The 13,059-nt window shown below is 48.0% G+C and overlaps 1 protein-coding gene across 1 annotated transcript in view; it reads right to left on the bottom strand.

Annotated features, from left to right (window-relative positions):
- Positions 1-13,059, bottom strand: part of LOC117363037 (histone H2A.V) — a 98,452-nt gene that overhangs the window by 49,926 nt on the left and 35,467 nt on the right. The window contains exon 2 of the mRNA XM_033950221.1: positions 520-597. Coding sequence (XP_033806112.1) covers positions 520-597 — 78 coding nt within the window. The remainder of the gene's footprint in view (positions 1-519; positions 598-13,059) is intronic.

Here is a 13,059-nt window from a genome sequence, read left to right as displayed (position 1 = left end):
ATGTGCTTGTTTTCATGAATAATGGTGTCAGCACGATCCACCTTTTCATCAGTAACGGTCGTGCTGGGACAATTGGAGCATTCCTCATCAGGTATTGATGTTCACCCATTTCTAAACACATCTACGCACACTCTTCTCTCACCAATGCAGGAATCTCCATACTGTTGCAAAATTCTTCTATGAATTTCACGACATATGAAATTCTATGAATTTCACCGAGGTTTCACATCCTCCAACCACAAAAATCTGATGACTGCTCGCTGCTCCTCTAAGCGTGTTGCCATTTTGTATATGGTGCCCTACCGATTAAGCACACCATGCCATCTATTGGGCAGTGTCAACACTTTCTCTAAGAATGTATCTTCCCTGCGCGGAAGTTTGAAATGCCAGGGATGTTTGTTTCATAAAATACAGTCAATTTGCTGTTACTTTTTGAAACGCATTCGTACATTCTCAGTAACTAAATATTTAAGACTACAAAAAAGGGGGAAGGCAAGGAGCATGAACAAGACATTTTACCTGCAGACCAGCTCTTTGTGAGCGTGAAACCGCTTTTGCTTTGGCCTTTCCACTGTCTTTCCCAGCTTTGCCACCAGCCTGAAAAAAGCAAATTCAAAGTTATAGAATACAATGTGCCGCATAATCCACACGGTCAGTATGAGCTCAAGATTATAAGTATGTTTTGAAAATCAGATATGGTTTACACACATAAAAAAATGTTTTTAATAGCATACAAACTAAAAAGGCTGGCACAGATCTGCTTCACAGGAATTAGGACAACAGAGGAAAAATTAGGTACATTAGATAAATTGTGAGCCCACCGACACAGATAGGGAAAAATGCTTGAAATACCTTTATGTAAACTGCTTTGAGTGTGGTTATAAAACTACAAAAAGTCTCAATTCCTTTCCCATTCTTATCTCGATAATCTTCTTTCCAGTATAAAAGAACATTAGTCTTGATCAATGAGTTATTCATCTTTACCAGCAAGTTCTTGAAGAAATACTCATCTACAGCTTTTCGGCTCTGCCTCCTTCTCCTCAGTTCATACCAAAGCAGTTGATCACTCCTAAAAGAGTTTGAGAAACAACAAGGAGGACATGGGGAACTCCCCGACCAAGTCAAGTTCTTTTCTGCTCTGCAAAAGCAATTAATTAGTTAATCCCTCTGAAACTCACTACAAATTGGACTCAAACAAGCCACCTACCTGAGTACAACTAGCACTCACATTTATACAGCTATTATAAGCTCAAGCTCTCCAACGGACTTTGCCATAGCAAGTTATCGCACCACTTATTGTACTGGACAGTCAAAAGACAAATCATTTACATACTCTTTACTGCTCTAAAGCAAGCATTTGGAGACACACATACACCTCCGAGACAGGGATCAAACTAAATTAATACTCGACAGGGCAGGCATCAAGACTCATGTTCCTTTATACTGGACGATTAATCGAGGTAAGAGACTAATTTTCCCTTCCAGTGCAAAAAGAACATGAGTCTTGACCAGTAGATATACATTACATTACATTAGTGATTTCTATTCCGCCTGTGCCTTGCGGTTCTAGGCAGATTACAAATTAGAAGAGATCTGGACATTACCGAGAGAATTACGTAACAATGATTACCGAGAGAATTACATAACAGTGATTCATGTACTTTACATGGTGTGGTAGAGGATTATAAATTATAAGATATCTGGATTTTTCCGAAAGAATTACATAGCAGAGAATCAAGTGATAACAGGATACAGTGGAGAATATCAGTATATACGGGTTATAGAAGAAAAATTACCAAACAATGAAGGAAGAAGATTGTTGGATACTGAAGTAGATGCTTATTTAGGAATCAGAATATTTTTGGAAGGTAAGGTTCTAGGAGTTGACTAATGTGTTATTCACGAGAGGGAGAGCTTGTGCGAAGGGGGAGGAGATTAGTTAGTGGGGACGTGTTTTTTGAATAGAAATGTTTTGATTTCTTTGATATACAACAGCTGTCCACAGAGTCTAAGGCAGGGCAGATGAGCCTGATGTCAGCACTGAGGACCCAAAACAGCGTCCATTTGCGCCTTCATGTCCACTCTTTAAAAAACTTTGTGAACGTATGGAGAGTGGACCATGTAGCTTCCCTACAACTCTCATCGGGTGAACTGCCCGGAATTCTGCCTTGAAGCAGAATTCTGCCTTCAAGGACAATGGTGGCCATTTACCACAGACAATGTAGTCAGACGAAATGGCTATGCGGATCCATCAGGATATTGAAGACTGTTACTGGCCAGCCACAACAAGATGCTTCCTGCCAAAGAAATGGTGGTCAGATTGTTCGGGGGGAAAAAAAACAGAGGGTAGGGCATGGAAGCTGCTGAGCAAAGCACAGTTTCCTTACAATTGAGGACTACAACTGCAGCAGGGTGTGGAAGGGATGCTGTAGCCATATGCCGCCGCCCCCCCACCCCCTCACTACCAGGCATTGAGACACAGCCTCACTACGGATGCCTGTCACCGGGGAGCTTCTGCCCTCACCCAGACCAACCGCATGTAGCTGCCACAAACAAAAGGCAAGCAGTGGGTTTCTCAGCCTAGGAAGAAAAGAAAACAGGGGAGCGAGAAAAACACTCTCACAATTTGATTCCTACACACTGATAGCTGGCTGCTATTATTTGCAAATGTGCCAAGACCACTGCACTCCCTCTGGGTTTGCCTGCAAATTTTAAAAAAAACAAACAAACCCATGAGTAGGGAGTAGGAGCACAGGGCAAACAGTACATAGGGGACAGGTAGGGAACTGGCACCACCAGCTGTACCCAAATAGGCACCTAGGAAGCCTAATCTCCATGCTCAATGGAATCAGCAAAGCCAAAACAGGTGTGAAATCAAGCCTTGTGAAGATAGCTTGAGCTACTATTGGCCAGCCATATAGCACAGATGAAAGCAGGAGCAGACAATCAATCTACCTGTGGAGAAAGAGAACACAAAGCTGAGCTCTGTCATATACTGTATAGCACAGTTACTTACCGTAACAGATGTTATCTTGGGACAGCAAGCAGATATTCTCCCATGTGGGTGACATCATCCACAGAGCAGTGAAAAGTGCAGTATCACTTTAAGCTTTAGCAAGTTTTTAGACTGCCCACACCAGACATGCCTTCTCGCCGATGCCAGCTCGTCAGTTTTGTGCCCAAGCGAAGAAGCCAATAAGGGGAGGTGGGTGGATTGTAAGAATATCTGCCCGATGTCCCAGGATAACACCTGTCATGGTAAGTAACTGTGCTTTATCCTTAGACAAGCAGGCAGCATATTCTCACATGTGAGACTTTAGTAAAGTGATGGAGAGTTGGGGTCCAAGAACTTAGAAAAATTTGAGTTGCCTCGCAAAACCCTAGACCTAATGTCTGATACAAGAACACGGAGGCGAAGGAAGGAACATAACAGAAAAATTGAATAGAGGAACTCCATGCTCTATTAGAGGTAAAAGGAGGATTCCGAGAAAACCTATATGTATGGAGGCTGAGAAAATAATAAATGACCTCCTAGAGGGAAAAGAATTTCATAAGCAACAAAAGCATGATTCTCGTGAAAAAAATGGCCTTAGAGGATCAAAAGGAAGAACTATCCTAGAAGGAAAAAAAAGCTGATGCTATGAAGTACAGTATACAATTAGAACAACATAGTAGCTTACTGTGGAGAAAATAGCCTGATATATATATATTTTTTTAATCTCGAAGGCTGAGAAATGATTGTAATAAGCCTTAAAATGAGAAAATCAGTAGAGAACAGGAAGGGGGAGGATATTACACAAGCAATATGCCAGTAAACATGAAATCCCCTCAGAGATTTAGTAAGGAAAGTGTGAATAGCAATGTTACTTACCATAACAGTTGTTATCCAGGGACAGCAGGCAGCTATTCTCACTAGAGGGTGATGTCATCCGACAGAGCCCCGATGCGGACGTCTCACAAGCATACTTGCTTGAAGAAACTTCAGAAGTTTCGAGATGCCCGCACCGCGCATGCGCAAATGCCTTCCCGCCCGATGCACCGGTCGTGTCTCCTCAGTTCAGATAGCTAGCAGAGAAGCCAATCCAGGGGAGGTGGGTGGGACGTGAGAATAGCTGCCTGCTGTCCCTGGATAACAACTGTTACGGTAAGTAACATTGCTTTATCCCAGGACAAGCAGGCAGGTATTCTCACTAGTGGGAGACCTCCAAGCTAACCCCAATGGGATGGTGGGAGAGTTGGCAACTTAAGAGAATAAATTTTGCAATACTGTTTGGCCAAACTGTCCATCCCGTCTGGAGAAAGTATCCAGACAATAATGAGAAGTGAAGGTATGAACCGAGGACCAAGTGGCAGCCTTACAAATCTCCTCAATCGGTGTCGATCTGAGGAAGGCTACAGAGGCCACCATTGCTCTGACCTTATGGGCTGTGACTTTACAGGGAAGGGGTAATCCAGCCTGGGCATAGCAGAAAGAGATGCAAGCCGCCATCCAGTTGGAGATGGTACGCTTCGAGACAGGGCGCCCCAACTTGTTCGGATCAAAGGAGACAAAAAGTTGAGGAGCAGTTCTGTGTGGTTTGGTGCGATCCAGGTAGAAAGCCAAAGCACAGTCCAGAGTGTGAAGAGCTGATTCTCCAGGATGAGAATGAGGCTTTGGAAAAAACACAGGAAGAACTATGGATTGGTTGAGATGAAATTCAGAGACCACTTTAGGCAGGAATTTCGGATGAGTGCGGAGGACCACCTTGTCATGATGGTGCTTAGGGAGCTGAGTGATGTCTTGGCGGAGCCACTGTCCGCGCTCTTCAACCTCTCCCTTAGTACAGGCAGCGTCCCGTTGGACTGGAGGACGGCTAACGTCATTCCACTCCACAAGAAAGGCTCAAAGATGGAGACAGCAAACTACAGACCAGTGAGTCTAACATCGATAGTGAGCAAACTAATGGAAACTCTAATCAAACACCAATTAGATAAGATCCTGGATGAGGAGAATCTACGGGATCCCCGACAACATGGATTTACTAAGGGGAGATCCTGCCAATCCAACCTGATCAGCTTCTTTGACTGGGTAACGGGGAAGCTGGATATTGGGGAGTCCCTGGACATCGTGTACCTGGACTTTAGCAAAGCATTCGATAGCGTACCACACCGCAGGTTACTGAGCAAGATGAGTTCTATAGGATTAGGTAACACATTGACGAAATGGGTTGGGAGCTGGCTTGGAGGTAGGCTCCAAAGGGTGGTAGTGAACGGCACCCCCTCCAAAATGACGGAGGTGATTAGTGGAGTACCACAGGGCTCAGTCTTGGGCCCAATCCTATTCAACATCTTTATAAGAGACTTGGCAGAAGGGCTTCGAGGTAAAATAACATTATTCGCCGATGACGCCAAACTTAGTAATGTAGTGGGCAAATGCACAACAGACGAAGATTCAGTGCCCGACAACATGATGCACGACCTACTCCTACTGGAGCGATGGTCTAGGACATGGCAACTCAACTTCAATGCCAAAAAATGCAAAGTTATGCACCTGGGCAGCCAGAATCCATGCAAGTCTTATACCCTTAATGGCGAGATCCTAGCAAAAACGGTAGCAGAACGAGACTTGGGGGTAATCGTCAGTGAGGACATGAAGTCTGCCAATCAAGTGGAGCAGGCTTCGTCCAAGGCAAGACAAATCATGGGCTGCATACGAAGGGGTTTCGTCAGTCGTAAGGCGGAAGTCATTATGCCATTGTATAGATCCATGGTGAGGCCCCACCTGGAATACTGTGTGCAATTCTGGAGGCCGCATTATCGCAAGGATGTGCTGAGACTGGAGTCGGTGCAAAGAATGGCCACCCGGATGGTCTCGGGACTCAAGGATCTACCATACGAAAAACGACTTGACAAATTACAGCTATACTCGCTCGAGGAGCGCAGAGAGAGGGGGGACATGATCGAGACGTTCAAGTATCTTACGGGCCGCATCGAGGCGGAGGAAGATATCTTCTTTTTCAAGGGTCCCACGACAACAAGAGGGCATCCGTTGAAAATCAGGGGCGAGAAACTACGAGGTGACACCAGGAAATTCTTTTTCACTGAAAGAGTGGTTGATCGCTGGAATAGTCTTCCACTACAGGTGATTGAGGCCAGCAGCGTGCCTGATTTTAAGGCCAAATGGGATCGGCACATGGGATCTATTCACAGGGCAAAGGTAGGGGAGGGACATTAAGGTGGGCAGACTAGATGGGCCGTGGGCCCTTATCTGCCGTCTATTTCTATGTTTCTATGAATACTGTGAAAGGCAGATCCGCCATTAAGGCCTGAAGCTCACTGACTCGGCGAGCAGAAGTGAGGTCAACAAGAAAAACCACTTTCCAAGTGAGAAACTTCAGCGGAGCCTTGTTGAGAGGCTCAAAAGGAGGCTTCATAAGATGAGAGAGGACAACATTGAGGTCCCAAACCACTGGAGGAGGTTTGAGAGGAGGATTGACATGGAAAAGTCCTTTCATAAATCTGGAAACCACAGGATGAGCAGAGAGAGTTTTCCCTTGCAGAGGCTGATGGAAAGCCGCAATAGCACACAGGTGGACTCGTATCGATGTAGACTTGAGGCCAGAATGAGATAGGTGCAGAAGATAGTCTAACACAGAAGATAGGGAGGCTCGTTGAGGCTCCTTACAATTAGAAACACACCAGGTAGAAAATCTAGTCCATTTTTGGGAGTAGCATTGTCTAGTAGCAGGCTTCCGGGAAGCCTCCAACACACCCCTCACCGCTTTGGAAAACTGGAGAGGAGTTACATTGAGAGGAACCAAGCTGTCAGGTGGAGAGACTGCAGGTTGGGATGGAGCAGAGATCCTTGATGCTGAGTAAGCAGTGAAGGAAACACTGGAAGAAGGAATGGCTCCCTGCTGCTGCGTTGAAGTAGAAGGGAGTACCAAGGCTGTCTGGGCCACTGAGGAGCTATCAGAATCATGGTGGCATGGTCGGACTTCAGCTTGACCAGAGTCTTTTGAATGAGAGGAAACGGAGAAAACGCATATAGAAAGAGATTCCTCCAGTCCAGAAGAAAGGCATCTGCCTCAAGGTGATGAGGAGTGTAGAACCTGGAGCAGAATTGAGGCAGTTTGAAGTTGTGGGGAGCCGCAAAGAGGTCTATCTGAGGCGTCCCCCACTGAGAGAAGATCTGATGAAGGGGCTTGGAATGGAGGGTCCATTCATGAGGCTGGAGGAGACGACTTAAGTTGTCCGCCAAGGCATTGTCCGCCCCCTGAATGTAGACAGCTTTGAGGAAGGTGTTGTGGCAAATCGCCCAATCCCAGACTCTGAGAGCTTCCTGGCAGAGGGAGACCAATCCCGTGCCCCCCTGCTTGTTGAGCACTCTGAGATCCAGAATAGGACGCAGATCGCCCGTATTCTTCGGAACAAGGAAGTACCGGGAGTAAAAACTCTTATTCTGTTGAGCCAAAGGAACAGGCTCAACAGCCCGGAGCTGGAGCAAAGCCTGAGCTTCCTGAAGAAGAAGGGCGGTCTGGGCAGAGGAGGAAGGATACTCTTTTGGAGGATGTTCCGGAGGAACTGAAGAGAGTATCCCTCCCTTACGATGGAAAGGACCCAGAGGTCGGTGGTAATAGTCGTCCATCGATGGTAAAAATGATGGAGACGACCTCCGATAGGAGGAAAAACGGGGAAGGGCAGAACGATTGACGTTATGCTCTCCATGAGACAGTCAAAAAGGCTGAGGAGCCTTGGGGACAGCAGATGGCTGAGGCTTTTGCTGCCGTTTCTGCGGATGCTGCCTCTTAACAGGCTGACGGATGGTAGGAGCCTGTTTAGATGGGAAATGCCACTGGTAGATCAAAGGTGGGCGTGAAGGACGAGAAGGAGCTGGCTTGGGCTTCGGACGGGGAATCGATTGAAAAGACTTCTCGTGGTCCGACAGCTTCTTGGTCGCCGCCTCGATGAAGAGGTCAGTACCAGCACACGGGACATTAGCCAGCCTGTCCTGCAGATTGGGGTCCATGTCGATGGTCCGGAGCCACGCAAGCCTTCGCATGGCTACCGAGCAAGCAGTAGCCCGAGCAGATAACTCAAAGGCATCATATGAGGACTGCATCAGCTTCAAACGGAGTTGGGACAACGAGGCCAGGACTTCTTGGAACTCAAAGTGGGCCCGAGGATCCAAATAGGCCATGAACTTAGGAAGGACGGACAGGAAAAACTCAAAATATGTAATAAAATGGAAAATGTAGTTGAGAACTCTGGATGTCAACATAGAGTTCTGGTAAATTCGCCTGCCAAACCTGTCCATTGTCTTGCCCTCCCTGCCAGGTGGAACAGTGGCATATACCTGGGAAGGGTGCGACTGCTTCAATGAAGACTTCACCAACAGGGATTGATGAGAGAGCTGGGCACCGTCAAACCCCTTATGATGAACCGTACAGTACCTGGCATCCAATTTGCCCGGAACAGCGGGGATGGAATAGGGAGTCTCCAGACAGCGGACAAAGGTCTGATCCAGCAGCTTATGAAGAGGAAGTTTGAGGGATTCAGCAGGAGGTTGAGATACTCCTTTGTCTCGAGATACTCCTTTGAGAATTTGGACCCTGTGTCCAGTTGGATATCCAAATCAGCTGTCATCTGATGGAGAAAAGAAGAGAACGACAGCTGGTCAGCCAAAGCAGGGCCTCGAGATGGGTTCGAGGACGTCGAGGCCTCCTGATCCAACGAGGATGGGGATCTAAGTGGGGAAAAGGATCCCATCATGTCCTCGAGCTTCGGCATAGGAGGAGGTGAAGTAGCCAGTGGTGAATACTGAAGAAAAGGCTGCTTCCGATGAGGCTAAGCATGCCTGGATGAATGCCTCGAAGAATGCCTCGATCGATGGTGCTAGCTATGCCTGGAAGCAAGCTTCGATAGACGAGGCGAGTGTGTCTTCGCTGAGGCCCCCAGAGAGTGGATGGGGCTGGAAGCAATGGATCAAAGCAGAGGAGGATGGCTGGAAGTACCTCGAGGCACTCGCAAAGACTCGAGCCCTTGCATCGAGTGGATAAGTTCCAATGGAGGCACTTGCAAAGAATCTACTCCTTGCATCAAGTGAATCGGTTCCAATGGAGGCATGGGCAAAGACTCTGCTCCTTGCGATGCATGCATCGATGCCAGACCAGACACTCACAGAGACTCTGCTCCCTGTAGAGAGTGTGCGTACTGCTGAGGCACCGGAGGGCGGCTCGACCTCGCGGGAGACCTCCGCGTGCCCAGGCTGGATTTGAGAAAGAAGCTTCGGCCCCATTGTGGTAAAGAGCTGAATGAATTGCTTCTCAAGCAAGGTCTGGAACGAAGCCGGCATGGATGGATCCGCATCTCCAACGGGACCACCTGCACGGACTTCATGCTCCCTCGAGTCAGTGTGAGAGTGCTTGGACTTAGAAGCCTTGGGCACTTTGAGCACTACCGGGGGAATGGGCTGCTGCGCAATCTGACCTGAGGAGACAGGAAGGCACCGCAGCCTGCGTCAAAGACTGAGCCGGGACAAACGAAGCAGGTTTGATGAGGCTCGGAGTAGAAGATGTGGAAGCCTGGGGAGCCTCGGGAGAGGCCGATGGTGAAGGGCCCTTCGATGAAGAAAGCTCCCTCGAAGACTCCATGTTGAACAGGGACTCCCACAAGATGCAACGACGCTTGAAAGCATGGGCTGTAAGTGTTGAGCAAGGCCGGCACGATTTCGGGAGGTGTTGAGGCCCAAGACACCGAAGACAGCGTCGATGAGGGTCCGTCAGTGAATTTGCGCGCTTGGACTTGGAACACTTTTTAAAACCGGTAGCAGGCCGGGACATAGGCGGGAAAAGCTCCGTTGCGAGATCGAAGCCGCGGGGCTGCGGCCACGTGGCCTGCCCGGCCGAACGGAAGGAAGAAATTTTTTTTTTTTTTTAAACAACAAAACACGATGAAAATCAGTGATTATGAGAAAATAAACCCAAAACTGCGGACTTAGAAGGCACAAGTGAAGAAAACTTCGCGCAGAGAGTTGAAGACGGAATTCTTGGCTCCGCGGAAAAGTAAGAACTGAGGAGATGCGCCCTGTGCTGGGCGGGAAGGCACTCACGCATGCGCAGTGCGGGCAACTCGAAACTTCGAGTTTCATCAAGCAAGACTGCTTGTGAGGCGTCTGCATTGGGGCTCCGTTGGATCACGTCACCCATTAGTGAAAATACCTGCCTGCTTGTCCTGGGATAGATAAGGTATGAACCGAGGACCAAGTAGCAGCCTTGCAAATTTCCTCAATAGGTGTAGATCTGAGGAAAGCTACTGAAGCTGCCACTGATCTGACCTTATGGGCTGTGACTTTACTGTGAAGCGGTAATCCAGCCTGGGCATAGCAGAATGAGGCACAAGCCGCCATCCAGTTGGAGATGGTACGCTTAGAGATAGGATGTCCTAATTTGTTTGGATCAAAGGAGACAAAAAGTTGAGGAGCAGTTCTGTGTGGTTTGGTGTGTTCCAAGTAGAAGGCCAAAGCACATTTACAATCCAGAGTATGAAGAGCAACTTCTCCAGGATGAGAATGAGGCTTTGGAAAAAACACTGGAAGAACAATGGATTGGTTGAGATGAAAATCAGAGACTACTTTAAGGAGGAATTTAGGATGAATATGAAGAACCACTTTGTCATGATGGAAGACAGTGAACAGTGGATCAGCAACCAAAGCTTGCAGCTCATTGACTTTTCGAGCAGAAGTGAGGGCAATGAGAAATACTACTTTCCAAGTGAGATACTTGAGATGAGCCGTATCAATTGGTTCAAATGGAGGCTTCATTAATTAAGGACAACATTGAGGTCCCAGTGTTCTCCCTAGCGCCTTTCAGCCGGGCGCCCCGCCCGGCTAGATTAGGTGAGCGCCCTGTTGTTATCTCGGCTGTAAATTCGCCTCCGCCTGACTTTTTTTTTTTTTTTTTAAGCACCAAAAAAAGGGTTTTCAGCTTTACTTTTTTAAACAATTTTCCTACTGCTGGTCGATTTTTACAGTCGCAGTTGGAGGCAGGGGCTGCAGGCTCATTATGACCCAGTGCACAAACAGGAAGAACCCCGAAGTCGTGTTTACTTTTGTTCTGCAGCTTATCGCACAAGACGCTCCTGCACAAAGCGAAACCAATCGGAAAGAGGAGAGGCGGAAGCTCGCAGCTGCGTGCTTCAGTAACTGCTGCTGGCTAACGGAGGGAGAAGGTACCTAAGAGAAATGAAGTAGGTCCGAGAAATAGATTCGCTACAGGCTAAGGTGGGAGATAGGGCAGGGAGGAAAGCTTACAACTTGGTGTTCTTGCTTGCTTCGGGCCTTCCTCGCTGCCGGGTCCTGCTGATTTTCTGTTTCCGTGAAGGCAGGACCTGGCAGCAAGGAAGGCCCGAAGCAAGGAAGAGCTCCAAGTTGTAAGCTTACCTCCGTCGCTGACCTATCTCCTGCATTAGCCTGCAGCGAATCTGCCGACCGAGGCGGAGGGGGGGGGAGAAGTGATGGGGGGGAGAGAAATGCTGTTACTGCTGCACCTAATTAGGGGGGAGAGAAATGCTGCTGCTGCACCCAATGGGGGAGGGGGGGAGGAAGACCAGGGAAAGGAGAGGAGAGGAAAGAGATGCCAAGACCTAGGAGGGAGGGAAAGGAAAGGAGATACCAGACTATGGGGGGGGAGAAGGAGACAGATGCCAGACCAGGGGAAAGGAAGGAAGGAGGGAGAGAAAGGAAGGAGTGGAGATGCAAAATAATGAAGGGGGTGGGGGAGAGGAGTGAGATGCCAGGGCATGGGGGAGGGGAGGGAAGGGAAACTAAGGAGACAAATGCCAGACCAGGGGGAAAGGAAAGAAAGGTGCCAGAGCAAGGAAGCAGAGGGAGACATAGGAGAGGAGAGAGATTTCAGGGCATGAGGGGAGAGATAGGAAGAGAAATGCTGTTGCAGCACCTAATTGGGGAGGGGGGAGAGGAAGAGAAGTGCTGCTGCTGCACCCAATTGGGGAGAAGGAAGACCAGGGAAGGGAGAGGAGAGGAAAGAGATGCCAAGACTATAGGAGGGAGAGAAAGGAAAGGAGCTACCAGACCATGGAGGGGGAGAGATGTCAGGGCATATAGGGGGAGGGGAAGGAGACAGATGCCAGACCAGGTGAACGGAAGGAGAAGAGATGCCAGATAATGGAGTGGAAGGGGGAGATGGAAGGAGAGGAGAGAGATGCCAGGGCATGGGGGGAGAGAAGGGGATAGAGGTGCCAGAGCATAGGGGAAGTGGTGGAGACAGAAAAAATGGAGAGGGGGTGAAGCTGAAATGGAAAGAAAGGGCACAGGAATACAAAGGCACAGAATACAAAGGAGAGAAAGGGCAAAGGATATACAGTTTATTGAAGGGACATAGAAAGAGGGAAGATGCCATATGGAACAGAGAGAGGGCGGACACTGGATGGAAAGGGCAGAGAGGGTGGACAGTGGAAGCAAGGAGAGAGAGAGGGCAGAGGCTGGGTGGAAGGGGCAAAGAGAGAGGACAGATGTTGCATGGAAGGGAGCGAGGACAAACGCTGAATAGAAAGAAGAGAATGAAGAGAAGATGATTAAAGCAGAAACGATATAAGGTGGAAAAAAATTTTGTTGTTGCTTTACGTAGAATCAAGTAGTATTGTAACTGTATTGATTAAAGTTTATCAATAGGAAATGGAAATAAGGCAGTTTTTTGGGGACTAAACCCCTTTCCTCAGGTCAGGACAGGATACCATAACAGCAGCAGTGTTCCCTCTAAGCGGGCGGGTGTTGTGAGCAAACTTTTTTCACTGTGAGCTAAAAATATCGGGCGCCAGCAAGTTATGAGCCAAATAAATATGTTGCTTTCTACCACAGAACTTCCTTACGTTTGTATGGAATCTATCCCCTTTCAACTTTAGAGAGTGCCCTCTCGTTCTCCCTGCCTTAGCTACTAAGTCTATTCCCTTCAGTACCTTGAATGTTTCTATCATGTCCCCTCTCAATCTCCTCTGCTCAAGGGAGAAGAGGCCCAGTTTCTCTAATCTTTCGCTGTACGGCAACTCCTCCAGCCCCTTAAC

The sequence above is a fragment of the Geotrypetes seraphini genome, chromosome 6 (assembly GCF_902459505.1).
Source record: "Geotrypetes seraphini chromosome 6, aGeoSer1.1, whole genome shotgun sequence".
NCBI classification, from domain to species: domain Eukaryota; kingdom Metazoa; phylum Chordata; class Amphibia; order Gymnophiona; family Dermophiidae; genus Geotrypetes; species Geotrypetes seraphini.
Note: the sequence above shows the minus strand (reverse complement) of the source record. Positions and strands in the feature narration are given on the sequence as shown.